At 40.8% G+C, this 14,510-nt stretch overlaps 1 protein-coding gene across 2 annotated transcripts in view; it reads right to left on the bottom strand.

The window, feature by feature from the left end:
* The window catches only part of LOC136676838 (protein naked cuticle homolog 1-like), a 39,139-nt gene that overhangs the window by 4,605 nt on the left and 20,024 nt on the right, over positions 1–14,510 (bottom strand). The window contains exons 4-8 of one of the 2 annotated variants that reach the window (XM_066654091.1): positions 9,447–9,504; positions 2,294–2,397; positions 1,957–2,052; positions 932–1,079; positions 116–197 (exon numbers count right to left, since the gene is read on the bottom strand). In XM_066654091.1, coding sequence (XP_066510188.1) covers positions 116–197; positions 932–1,079; positions 1,957–2,052; positions 2,294–2,397; positions 9,447–9,504 — 488 coding nt within the window. The remainder of the gene's footprint in view (positions 1–115; positions 198–931; positions 1,080–1,956; positions 2,053–2,293; positions 2,398–9,446; positions 9,505–14,510) is intronic. The other variant, XM_066654092.1, reaches the window with a different exon arrangement.

The following is a 14,510-nucleotide window of genomic DNA, read 5'->3' as shown; positions in this document are numbered from 1 at the left end:
TCTGGCCACATGTGTATTCAGTAAACTCATGCGAGATTCACAATTGTTTATAGGGCAATTCACTGTCAGCTAAAGTTCACTGTGACAGGACTAGCATAATAGTGAATCTCCTGACCTCAGAAGGGCTCTGGACTTCTTTTCCGAGCTTCTGGGCTCCTCAAAGCACTTTTCTCCCTTGATTCTGGGATTGGGTGTGTCTGAGGAATCAGGGAACGAGAGAGAGAAAGAGTGAGAGAGTGTGTGTGTGTGTGAGAGAGAGAGAGAGAGAGAGAGAGAGAGAGAGAAAGGGAGAGAGAGAGAGGCTATTATCAAAGAAAACTGCAACTGTGCTGAGCTCCATAGCATCACACACACATGCATGCGCGCACACACACATAGAGTCACAGTGGCTCACCAAAGAAAGAAACAAACCTTTGTTCCCTGCTTAACACTTTGAAGATTTATAAAAGAGGAAAAACAACAATGCTTCATTTATTCTATTTTTGACTGAGGGGGCTCATATAAAGCCAAATACACACACACACACACACACACACACACACACAAGCATGAGTTCATTAATGTGGAGGGATCTGATGCAGTTTGAAGACTGCCTCTGTTTTCAAAGACTGTCGCTTTCAAACGCACAATGCATATAAATAGTTCAAATGACAGCTCATAAACAAACACACACACGCTTTCTCTTTTCATCCTCCCCATTCCCACCCTCATTGCTCTTGTTCATCATGTCACCCATTCTCAAAATTAAGCTAAATGCAGCCATCTTACAGTTTTCACGCTGAAATGAAAGTGGAGAAGACGAGAGAGCGCAGCTTGAGAGTTGTAAGAAGCTGCTCTGATGTACAAAAGCCATTCAGCTTTGAAGGCTACACATAGTTGTCAGGTATCTCTCTCTCTCTCTCTCTCTCTGTCTCTCTGTCTCTCTCTCTACCTGTATTGTTCTGAGTGCAGTTCCTCCATCGTTGGCTGGCGTCTGGTGCGACCGATAGTTTGACTCGGAGTGTTTTGCTGCTGCTGGGGGAGTGGTTCACAGATGCATCCACAACTTCATAGATGGTGTGCAGCAAACTAGTGATATCCTGAAAGAGAGTGAGACGGAGAGAGCTACTAAGTCTAAATACATTCTTTATAAATTAGTATCATATTTTCTAAGTAGTTATCAGGGTTAATGACAAAAATTTGGACTAAGATTTAGATTATTATTGACATTCGTTGTTTTCATTATTACCCAAGTTTGGTTACAAAGTACTGCAAAACCATAAAAGCAAAAAAACAATGTGATTACCAAAAACGCTTTACTCATTAATGCTCTTTATTTAAAAAGCAGATCTCACATAATGGGTTTTCATTGAGAGAGGTTGTTTGTGAATGAGCATATGTGTGTGTGTGTGTGTGTGTGTGTGTGTGTGTGTGTGTGTGTGTGTGTGTGTGTGTGTCTATAAGCACTTTTCCACCAACTGGTACCTAACCTATTTTGGAACCATTGTACATGTTTCCACCAAAATAAATTGGTTTCTTGAACCAGAAAAATCTGTTCCCAGCAGGAACCAAAGAAGAGTTGGTGCTTCAGCATGAACCATGAGCTAAAGAAACTCCAGGAAGGGCACAGAGCTTCAACTTTTTATAATGCAGTGGAGCCCAGCACGTTATATAAAGTGTGTTTTTGGGGCTGTGTTTAGCGAAACACAAGGTGCGTTGACTACTTTTCTCTGGCAACAATTACTCACATGTATCATATTTCACTCTGTTCTGAACCCACTGTAAACAAAGAATAAACAATGATCCTGTTCTGCATTTAATTCAGCACCCCAGCAACACTGATGAAGTATCCTTGGTTCGATCTAAACTGGTGGAAACATGGGCCAGTTCATTGGATACCCCTATGGTTCCAAGAATCAAGAATTTAACCTGTTTAAGAACTTCAAAGAAGCGCTATACAGGAAAGAAGCATTTTACCTCTCTTGTAACCTTGCCATTATTGTCAAAGTCATACAGAGTAAATGTCCATTCCTGCCTATTGTCCTCCTCGACTGAAACAGCACACTCCAGCTCCTGATAAAGAATAAAGCAGTAATCAGTAAGCACTTATTGATATGTAACTAGTTTCTTAGTTCAGACGCACCCATCTTAACTGTTCAAAATAAGCTTGATGTCAGAAAAGATGAAGAATAACCATAAGAGATGCCATTAGTCCATGGATGAACAAAAATAGCATATTGTACACTTCTTTATTGTGTCTATGTGTGTGTGTGTGTGTGTGTGTGTGTGTGTGTGTGTGTTTTCATAAAATTACCTCAAACTGAAGTTGTTTGTGTAGGCCTGTAGCTGCAGCGCCCTCTTTTTCCTGCATCTTCTCTTCCACACCGCAACTGTCAAACTTCTCAGGTGGCAGGGCCACTACAGAGGGAAACAAGAAAGTTGATGTGTTGCAAGACAGTTCTAGAGACAGGACATGGAAATAGAACAAAATTAAATTAATTAAATGAATGTGAACAGATGTATGGAGCCACATCAATGTAGAAGTAGTGGGAGCAAAAAACACTGGAAAACCTGCAAGTTGTAACATTTTGCGTGTGTAAATATCCCTCTCACATGTGCAAATGTGAAACTCATGGGCACAGAGAGCAAATTGTGTGCGCTCAGATCATAATATTGCTATCAAATGTAATGTTTTCCATTCTCTAATTGTTTTTACTCTCAATTGTAAAGTTTCCTTCATGTGCCAAGTTCTTTTCCCTCAGCCGGATTAGCTTAGATTAGATTAGATTAGATTACACACATTCCCCCAGCTCAAAATCAGCCGGAGCTCAGAGAGCCGTTCGCTACTTTTGTAAACATCACTCGATGAGTGAGTGAGTAAAAGGGAGAGAGAGAGAGAGAGAGAGAGAGAGAGAGAGAGAGAGAGAGAGGTGTTTGTTTGTCTGGGAGAGAGACAGGGAGAATATGTAAAGTTCTGTTTAAGTGAATGAGCTGGTCGTGTTTAAGTGAGTGAGCAAGTGAGTGAGGGAGAGAGATGTGTGTGAGACAGTACTGTAAATGTGAATTACACTCAGCAGCACGTAGGGGGTGCTCAGGAGACCAAAAAGCCAATTCTTACATTATATCCCTTTAAAGAGGCTTAGACTGAGAGAATTCCTGCAGAGTTTAGTAAACATTACAAATATCCATTTTCATGTTCCTAAATCCACTGTCACTACTAGCTCCCTCAGTTGTATGCCAACGTTTTCAAACCCTTGGTGCCAGTTTGAGAACTAGTCGACTCAGGCAGTGATCCTTCTAAGAAAATGACTCTTGGTAAATTCTCAGATTTCACAGCTGCTCTGTTGGTGTGTTTTGGTTCGTGAGGGAGATGTTGCAGACGGCAGCAGTACATCTAACGCTGAACGGGGAGGAGTCCTCCACGCCATGCCAGCCTGTGTCCTGCAGGCTAAATCCTCCCCCCTGCCCCCAATCCCCATGCTTTGAAGTTCCATTCTCAAACCTTTTGGCCAAGGATCAGTCCGTCTGTTAAACAGAATCTCTAATTAATTAAGCAAAGTCAAATCTAAAACAGTGTTTGTTGTTTGAGCCAAAGGGATCAGCAGACACAACAGTGTCTCTTTCTTGCTCCCCACACCCCCCCTTCTGCTGATCTGCTCAGATCAAAGAGGACCTGTCCTGTCCCTCGGCAGAGAGAAGAGAGAGTGATAAAAAAGAGAAAGAAAAGCACCAGAGAATGAAAGGAGTCGTCCCAGGGAGCTTTTACTGACTTTTTTTTTTTTAGGGAAATAGCAGAGGCTCTAGGCTTTTGATCAGGGCTAGATACTCAAAGGCAACATTGTGAGTGAGGGCAAAAATCTGCTCGCCAGCTCGTCCGCAATGTTTCAGAGATACTTATCTGGAGGGGTAATGAGTGGCCTGAAGGGGTTACAGTAACGTAGCATGCACACACCCATACCCACACACACAAACTCTCGGACACACAGGCACATGGACACACACACACACAACCACACACACACACACACACACACACACACACACACAAGCATGAAATGTGCAAGCCTACATCAGCACATGGCCACAGGCACAGGTATAGTCACAAGGACTAACACACCCTCACCCCCCACAACTCCCCTCCTCTTTCTCCTCTGTCTCTGTCTCTCTCTCTCTCAGTCTTCAAAATTTTGGAAAAGTTGTTGGTGAAAACAAACTGGGTCCAGTGTATGATGAAGGGAAGTGCATATTAAGGCCAATGATTCATCTGTCATTGTGCAAAGGAACGCACAGGAAAAGGATAGGCCTGTCTCTCATTAAGCAAATAGACAGGATGTATCACAATTATCACATAATTGCCTGATTAGAATTGTTCAATTTGACTGCAGTTATTACCTCCGAGAGCAATTACTTTCAATGCCATTAGCTTTCACCCTTGTGTGTTTACAGAAGAGAAACTGCGTGTCTTCATCAGTTGGCCTGAGGAGATACATATCAACACTCAACCAAATGGCACTTTTCCACTGCATGCTACTCTGGATTCTTTTGTCTGTTACCAATCCTAGGAGAATTTGAACCTCTTCAAAACACCAGATTTGGAGATTTTACATGCAGTTAGTTTGTGCGGGAGATCGGGGTAGACAAGCCTCCCTCGCCAATCAGCACTCTGCAATGTTAGTCTCTACTCGGCACACCTGGACCCAGGCGCAAGCGGGGATTGAACAGGAACCTTTTTCAAGAACTAGGTACCAGGTTTGCCTAGTGGAAAAGCAGAGCAGAGCAGGTAACATACAGTGGAAAAGCACTAAATATCAGGTGAAGATTATAAAATGATCTCAAAATGATGGTAGTCGCTTGATTAGCGGTGTCCAATTTTTTTTCTGTAAGACTAATTTCATTTTGAATATATATATATATATATATATATATATTTATCTGGGGCAGCCATGGCCTAAAGGCTAGAAAAGAGGGGCTTGGGGCTGAAGGGTCACCGGTTCAATCCAGAGGACAAGACAGAAAATGGGGGTGGGGGAGTAAAGGGACAGTGATTTCTCCTCCCTCAACATCTAGGCTGTAGGTAAGGCGCATTAGTACATTAGCAGGTATGCCGCCATAGGTGTGTGCATGCTCACTGCTCCTAGTGTGTGTGTGTGTGTGTGTGTGTGTGTGTGTGTGTTCACTGCCATTCCTCAAGGGGATAAAGGTTATCACTTCTATCCAGGGAAAACAGCCACCAATAGCATTTTGCTTGCAGTCTAAATTGGCTTTGTTTATATGTTAAAACAATATTAGACAGTTTGAATTAAAGGTTTTTAGAGGAGGTATAACCTTGTTTGTGACTCTTTTCACAGTGCCTAACCGATGTTTTTACACATCCCAAGATGGAATTTTTTGCAAGCGTCTGAGGACAGAAACCAACCAGAAGACATTCTGCCTCCTTTAAAGAACTCTCATTTTGCTAGCCTTGCACTATTTTAATCCCCAAATGTGTTGTGCAGAGGATCACCCTATACCCACAGGCAGAGGAGAGTGTGTAGGGTTTACACTGTCACCATTACACTGTCTCTATCCTCATTCTCTTTCTTTTGCTCTTTCTTTTGCTCTACGCCACACACTCACACTTATGCTGAAGTTTGTGGACACATGCTCATTCAAAAGCCTTTGGAATCAAGGGTAAAAATATGTTTTAGTTTGTCTAACGATGCTGCAGTAACACCTTTTATTCCTGTGGGAAGGCAGTAGATATTATTTCAAGTAGCTACTGGAACATGTTTGTGATGATTTGTTGGTATTCAGCCACCAGAATATTATTGCAATTTGGTACTGATTATAAATGATTAGTTTTGGATCACGAAAGCCTTTACAGCTCACCCCAAGGGTATTGGAAAGTGGTCCATCGCTCATTGAAAAGTTTACTGTTCCACAGACCTACACTAGGAGGCTTTATGCTCCCCGTGCTCCATGATTGGCACTGGGCATGGTGACCTTAGGCTCATGTAAAGACTGTCCGGTTTAATTAATTTAATTTTCACTAATCTATGAAAATTATACAACCTTATAATAGCTGGGTTCACAAATGATGAGGGTGTCTACAAACATAGATATAGCGTGTATAAATCTGTTGATGTTTCTGCTTTGTATTTATGATGTTTTCAAAGTTACTTTAGTTATAGCAGCTCCTAATTATCATTCATGGCCAGCAGAACAATCAGTGATATTCAGAGAGGGAAAAAAAATAATGATCTGAAATCTCATGACTTTCTATAAAGAGAAAGACAGAACAAGCTTGTTTCATGTGCGTGAGAATGTGGCAATAAAGGCTCAGTGGTGACAGTCTGCTTGACGCCTGCAGGACACATGCTACACCAGACTCATCATAAGAAGCATGCTGTCCATCTTCTACAGCCGGACCACACACAAAATCTAGACTAACTCGTGCTCTACAGTTCTCTAGATGATCTAATCATATCAGCATCATCAGATAAAAGCTTCAAAATAAGTTACAGTATTGGCTAGATATGCAGACTTGATGAATGTTCCAAACTGATTTTGGATATGTATTCCTTATGCAGAGGAAGCTACTTTGCATGTCTGTGTTTTTCTGCATTAGATTTTAATCCCTTTTTTAACATTGTGATCTGGAAAATACACACACACACACACACACACACACATATATATATATAGTGTTGTTTTTTGGAGTCCATTCAAGAGAGTAACACATTTGTAACAAGAAGCATCAGATTTTCTGCAACATGGCCGGATTAAATAAACATTAAGTGCTTACTCAAGTGCGTACTCAAACTAGACATCTGAAATTCATACTGTACTGAGGTTCAGGATGATGTTAATGTTCTGTGTGACAGACTCACGCTACTACTAATGGAAAAGCCATTTCCAGGGAAACAGCTGAGAAAGTGGGGCCCAGCATTCACCCATGACTGTTTCCTTTTACTCTTATTATCCTCTGAAATTCCCTTTTACCCAGGCTGCCCTGTACTGTATAAAACAAGTGCTCTTGATCACATTTATTTATTTTTTTTAATTCCTATCATCCTTCTTGATTATTTTCTATTATATCTCCCTAAAATGTGCACAACAAATTAATTTAAAACATTCATGCTGTTGCTGTGGGCGGCACGGTGGCGCAGCAGGTAGTGTCGCAGTCACACAGCTCCAGGGACGGGTGACAGTCTTTGGGGAGTTGGTTTGTTCTCCCCGTGTCCGTGTGGGTTTCCTCCCACAGTCCAAAAACACACGTTGGTAGGTGGACTGGTGACTCAAAAGTGTGAGTGAATGTGTGTGTGTCTGTGTTGCCCTGTGAAGGACTGGCGCCCCCTCTAGGGTGTTTTCCCGCCTTGCGCCCAATGATTCCAGGTAGGCTCTGGACACACCGCGACCCTGAACTGGATAAGCAGTTACAGATAATGAATGAATGCTGTTGCTGTCTTGTCATATTTACAGTTTATCATAAAGTTTCAACACACCAGTTGCCCTTTAAGCTGTGATGAAGAGACCCACAAAAATAGTACAACGCTACTGTGTTTGAATCAAAACATTTAAGATACCACAAAGGTCAAACAGCATAGCACCATTCTTACCCTGTCTAAGACCAATGGGTTTCAGCACTTATTCCTTTAAATGAGAATGAACCTCAGCTGAATTCAAGCCCAGGAGTGAGGAGATGCTCTGGTTTTAAGCCATTTTCAATTTGTTGTTTGTCTTCTTCATTCTTGTCTTTGCCATATGTAATTAGTAATCTTATCTCTTCTCCACACGAGTTGTGCTTGTTTTGATCCATTAACAAATGTCTTTGGGCTCTCACAGAAACACTGGTCCAGCACTATGATTGGAGACGAAGAGGCCAGCACTAAATTGCAGCACAAAATCAGAGCTCATTTTATCATGTTATTTATGTTTTTTGACTTGGAGAAAATAAAGAAAGAAAATCTCTGAGACTGAGTTGTTTTATTTTTCAGTTTGTGGATTTACAGGCACTCCATTTCAGAAAAACAAAGTTCCATTACCAAAGCATAACGGAATATAATTGTTTTCTTTAAGATACATTTAGCACCCAAACCCCTTATATACGTATTCTAATCAAAGCTCAAACCGACTATTTACTCTTTCAAAACAGCTTATTTTCAACCAATCACATCTATCTCTGTCTGACCTTAGATACCACACCAACCCCAAATGAGCCAATCACAATCAAGTGTGAGTTAAAAGTGGGCTTATGCGTGTGATGATTGTGAGGCCCTTTCTTATGACCTTATGTGACCTTTCGTCCATACAAACAAACCAAACCCAACCAATCATGCGTGGGAAATCTTCACAGGGCTTAACGGAGGAACGAGTCCCTCGTTGCGGGATTGCCCTGAGTGACCTCTCTGCTCTTTTCCAGCCAAGAGGCTACAACAGAAAGAGAGAGCGGCAGCTACACTTCTCTCAGAATCTAACCCAGGGGTCAAGGCACAAAGAATACAGAACAATTGGAACTGCTCCAGAAAAACAGGCGACGTGGGGAAACTAGGGCCTGGAAGAGGAATGTTTTTTATCTTGCAATCACAGTTTGCAAGAGTGAGATTTTAAAATCCCAAGGGCTGGCATTTTATTATACCCTGCATCGTTTACAATTTCAAAGTTGGGGAAATAAACCCAAAACACAGCTGGTGAACTGACTTTGAAAGACGTAGATCAATCAGAAGTATCCATTTCTAAGTGACATCACAAATCCCCCCACCCTTTAAATATATATTTTCCTGTTCAATATATGGGAGGGGAGAGAGAGAGATAGAGAGAGAGACAGAGAGACAGAGAGAGAGAGAGAGAGAGAGAGAGAGAGAGAGAGACAGAGAGACAGAGAGAGAGAGAGAGAGAGAGAGAGAGAGAGACAGAGAGACAGAGAGAGAGACAGAGAGACAGAGAGAGAGAGAGAGACAGAGAGACAGAGAGAGAGAGAGAGAGAGAGAGAGAGAGAGAGAGAGAGAGAGATAAAGAAAAAGAGAGAGAGATTCAGGGAGCAGAAGGAGATTTTTTCCAACACCCAAATATTTACAAAAATAATTTCCTCTGTAAGTCTCTGTAAAAGACGGTCACATTTTTCCAAATATTTACACATTGAAACCATTTCACCATTCATAGTACAGGAACAAAAGACACTACTGTTTGGTCTAAGGTGAGTGCCGGCATGTTTTATCTGTCTAGGTTTTGGTTTTTCTAAGGAATATGAGCTGGATAATACCGAAGAATTCATGTTCAGACACATTTGTGATTCTCCAATTCTACTAAAATATGATTTGCTTGGTTTCAATAAGTTTATATCATCTGTTTCAAGTAATCTATGAATTTTAAACAGGTATTGAGAAGTAGGAAACTAATTACACATTCCTATTTTTGTCAGGATACACAAAACAAAAGATGAAGGATTGAGAGAAAGAAAGGAAGATGAATGGACTGGGGAGACTTACCTTCTAACCGATAATTTTCATCACTAATACCCTCGGCACATGCCTCGTCCAGGGGGTCCTGTGACAAAAAAGGAGAGGGACAGGGAGATTAGTGACAGACATTTGCAGCTGCTCCAGAATCCTGCTTTTCAAACTGTATAAACTTTATGTGTGTGTGTTTTTAAGATTTTCTGGTACAGATGCAGCCACTGCTGGTGTATCACTGTTGTTCTGAAAATTCAGGGTGTCCCTTTGACGCAAAGCTCACTATGCCCAATGACGAAATGGGAAACATGGGTATAAAACCCCAGCATTGGACTACAGAGCAGTGGAACTGTATTCTCTGGAGTGATGGAGAATAGTTCAGTAAATTTGGAAGTAGATTCTGTGACCAATCTCAGTACCTGATGACCAAGTATAGCCTTTGTGTTTACATTAATAAATACTACCTATTTACAGTATAGTAGAATAATTACATTGTATAAATATAAATCCAATTTAGCTATCCAAAATTCCACTTGCTAATTATAATGTTACACTGATTTTATGAACCCTTGCTGAGAAACATGCATATTTTGATACAAATATATATTTTAATATAGTATTTGGCTGGAATATTTTTTATCATCTAACACTGTATTTTCATAAATAATTAATACATCATGTAGCAGTTTCTGAAAGATTTTAAAGTAGCTTACTAGGATGCATTATGAATAAGAGGGAAATAAATAGACATCAGTGCTGTGTCTGGTATTGTTGGAATCTAACTGGTGAAGTATGTTGTTAAGAGATTAGATATTTCCATGAGTTATGGGTGTACCATTGGGCCAGCATATATTATGGTTAAATTAACCACCACCACCACACCCCACCCCAGTAGCTATGCCACTGTTTACCACATTTTCTCTCAGATCTTAAAGCATCTTAATGCTTTAAGTGATTATAAACCCACAACTCCACTGCACAACTGCACAACTGTTCAAAGTTTAATATCATTCTGTAATATACTATAAATAACGGCTGATTTTCTGTTTCCTCAGGCCCCGCACACATTCACAAACCCACAGTGCTTAGCTCCTTGTAAGTTATTTTATACTGCTATTTTTTGTTTTACTATTTATACTGCTATTATATTTCTAATTATATCTTTTTATTCCCTTAATATCTTCTCTGGTCTGAATTCTTCTCTGGTCTGTACATTAACTACTTTTATTTAGTTATTTTTTATCTAGCGCCCGATGCACTCCATCAGGTGGATAGTCGTTCCTGGTTGAGAGTATGAGGTACGCATTTGGCTGCCGCTTCTCGCCAGTCTCTGTTGACTGAGCATTGAATGGAATGGCGTTCTGAGCTGTGTTGATTGTAAAGAATCCTTGAGTGTCTAAAAAGGCAGCTATAACTATAAATAAATTATGTGGACCACATGACACATACATGTGCACCTGCACAGACAAATACCAGTAACAGTATCCATGCTTCTACAAATGTCTGGCACTAGATGCAGAACCATTCAGGGAAGATTTAATAGTCTTCAGCCAAAACACCATCAGTTATGGATGTTGAATGATCTCTTGACCAAAAATGCCATTCCAATACACATTTTAATGTAGCTATATTTGTAACATAAGTGAAAACACCCACTCCATCCACAACTCAATATTCAGGGGCTTTATACCCTTCTAGGACAAACTGGGAAAGGTAACCGTAGTTTAATGTGCAGCTCCTCCAGAGCATCACCTTCCATTTCAGGCTTTTTAATATGGATAATACAAGATGTGTACACATCTGTGTCAACAGTGAGTGCACCTTAAAGGAGTGAAATTCATAAATTGTAAGGGCTGGCTTTGAGAAATATGATCTTATTTGGCAAAATTAAATGATTCTGTTTCTGATTTAACGCTACTGACTGACTTCTGACACTTGACCAAACACTCAAACCATCACAAACCTTCAGAAGCAAATAAACACAGTCCTCTTATTGTCCTTTAGACATGCGCTCCTCTCTTCCCGAAACACACACATAAACACACACAGTCCAGAGTGGAGCATGCGAGTTGGGCAGCGTGGTATGTGCTAATTGCTTGTTGTCTGGATGATGGATGGAGGTTTATTATTAGTATGAGTTTCTCTCTCTCTCTCTCTCTCTCTCTCTCTCTCTCTCTCTCTCTCTCTCTCTCTCTCTCTCTCTCTCTCTCTCTCTCCTCTTCTTCGTTCTAGGCCTGATATGGGCTGCACAGTCTCAGGACATGCTTATGCAGTATTCTCAAGCACATCAAGCTCCAGCTGACCTTTTCCAACCACATCATTCTTTCTTCTAATACAGTGTGACCATATTAAGCCTCTTGCTATACTACTGCTACAGTTCATCCCCTGTTTTTAACTTAAGTTTGAACACATGGGAGCTTGACAGTCCCACAAACACCTCTGAAGTATGTATAAGTGTGTGCTCCTATATATCCATGCTAACACGTTTGGTGTGTCCAGGAAGTAACTTAAACCCTGCCCTTTAAGTGTGAGGGCCCAACGACACCAAGCAGACGTCAACAAGCTAGCACTATCTAAAGCTGACTGATGAGCGCTTTCCATTTGTACTCCTCTAAGTGTAAGGTTGATGGCAGACAGGAAACAACTGTCCATAGCTGGAGGTGGAAGGTTCAATGTTCAAAGTGAAGTATGCAGTATTAGAATGTTTTCCAAATGCATCAAAATAACACGTTATCCCAAGAATAATGGTTCACAAGGGTTCTTCCTAGCAGAAATTAGTGCTATGCTAACTTATATTTTTACCTTAAACACAGAAATGTAATGCATGACTAACTGACATTGATCGATTGATTGATTATAGAGGGATGTGCATCTGATTGAACAGATCTGTTTCTATTGTGTCCTACTACTAGGAGTACTGTCATAGCATCTCAAAATATTAACACAGTATAAAGTATTACCATGGGTGGGGTGGGTTTGAAAATAATTGAAAATAAGTGAAATAATACAGGCTCTACATTGTTTAGAAGTACTGATACCCAACTAACTGGCACATGTGGTTTAGCACACCACAACATATTACTTTTCAGTGAACTGAGGCTCAAAACACACATATTTAGAGGAGAAAGCCTGATGCCTGTGAGCACAAGTTCAAGTGAAGGGTCTTCTGAGTATTTTAACTGTTTACAGCTTCATTCCTGTCTCTTTGACCGAAACTCAGCACTAAACTCACAACTGTAGTGGGCTACTGGGCTTGTGTTTTTCCCAACCATTTTCAGACTGTAACATCAGCTGTCAGTGAGCCCCTAAAGTGCCTCCTCCCTGTGGCTCTTTTAAATGCATACAAGTGAACATTATGGCCTTGTAAAGACACAAAACTGAAATCTGACACACCACACACATTTATACAGCCTTATATACCAACCTCATTTTGAGATACCGTACACATGGAGGCATATGGTGGTATATGGTATGATATGGTACCGTCCAACACTAACTACTACTTGTTATGTGGCTCAGATTATGATATATCTAGTCTGGCATTGCAAGACTCTTTTTACAAAATGATACCTGGTAGCGCATATACATGCAGGTACAAACAGCCAATCAGAATGCAACTGGAGCAATCCTGACAGTGAGGCTAGTTTAACACACTAAACATATCAGATACTTTGTCAACTTGTGAGTGGAGCGACTTAATGGTGTGTCCCAAACCACACCCACCTTAACTTTATCTACAGGCTACTGAGTGCCCTTCTGATAAACATGCAGTATTTTTTATACCCTGTATAGTGTGCTAGTGTGTGTTAGCTTTTATTTATGTTTACTACAGATATGTGACATAAGTGAGGCTGGAGAAATACTTTATATTTTATTCTCCCTCATGTGTTACTGATGACTCAGATTTCACTGAAGGAGCATGTTATGGTTCTGGTAATGAATCAACAGTTAAATTAAAGGTTTTGACATGTTTTCTACATCAAGGCAGTGAGATAAATTGCCTGGTCACGTCCGTCTCTGTCATTTGTACTGACTCAACTTCCTGTAATTGGTCTGAAAGTTTGAATCAACCAAAAAAGTGTGTTCACACTGCACACAAACTGGACCTTGGTTCTGTTTGATCCGGCCTGAGACCAGCTCTTTTGATCTGACCAACTTTTGCACATGCGGTTTGGATCAAACTGAAAAGTCAGAAAATCCAGACCAAACAAGGCATGTGAGAAAGAACCCTTAATGATACAAAATATGTCCATGGTGTAACTGGGTAGCCCTTCATTTTTTAAGAGTTTTATCAGACCGAGCAATCATGCGCATCCCTTGCAGTAAGGCTTACAAATCAGCTTGTCATACATGTTGGTTGCTCTTTTTTTCAGATTTGACACGCTTGATCAGCCTATCATCAGGACACATTATGTGCAACAGTCTCACATTCATTGCCTGCCTCGCACTGCAACATTTGGCTTCAGGCTGCAGTACACATCGTCACAATGTCTGGACACCTGCCTCAAGAGACCACATAAAGAAAGGAAATGCCCTCCACACTCACTTCCCATTACACACACTTGCAAGTGACCCAGTACATGATACCTCACACAAGCTCCTGCATTCTCAGGCACCTCTGACGCAACCCTTACACTTTTATTTCTGAGGGTCACTGAGGCTTAACTTAGTTTAGCAATGCCTAGCTTTATGTGGCTAAGTTTAGCAAAGACCACCCAGCTTCACAGAGACATATTTGACCATACAGACTAAACCAAGTTAAACACACACACACACACACACACACACACAAAGCTGACATTTCATAGCATCCAACGTTTCCTGAAGTCACATGTGGTCTTTAAACCTGTTGGTTTAAAAAACTCTACGTCATATTTTTAGTATGTGGGATGCTTTTGTGACACATGGAGCACACTAAAAAAGAAACAGTCTGCAGTTGTATTTTATATAATTTCCCACTGTAGTTAGATAATAAGAGGGCCCAAGACAGTTGTATATACAATCCCCTGTGCTGCAGTATTCAGTATCTGAGCGCAAACTTTGTAAAAGCTTACACAAAACTGTTCCCATGTACTTCAATCTTGGACTCACATACCCTGT

This window comes from Hoplias malabaricus, chromosome X2, assembly GCF_029633855.1.
Source record: "Hoplias malabaricus isolate fHopMal1 chromosome X2, fHopMal1.hap1, whole genome shotgun sequence".
In the NCBI taxonomy this organism is placed as follows: domain Eukaryota; kingdom Metazoa; phylum Chordata; class Actinopteri; order Characiformes; family Erythrinidae; genus Hoplias; species Hoplias malabaricus.
Note: the sequence above shows the minus strand (reverse complement) of the source record. Positions and strands in the feature narration are given on the sequence as shown.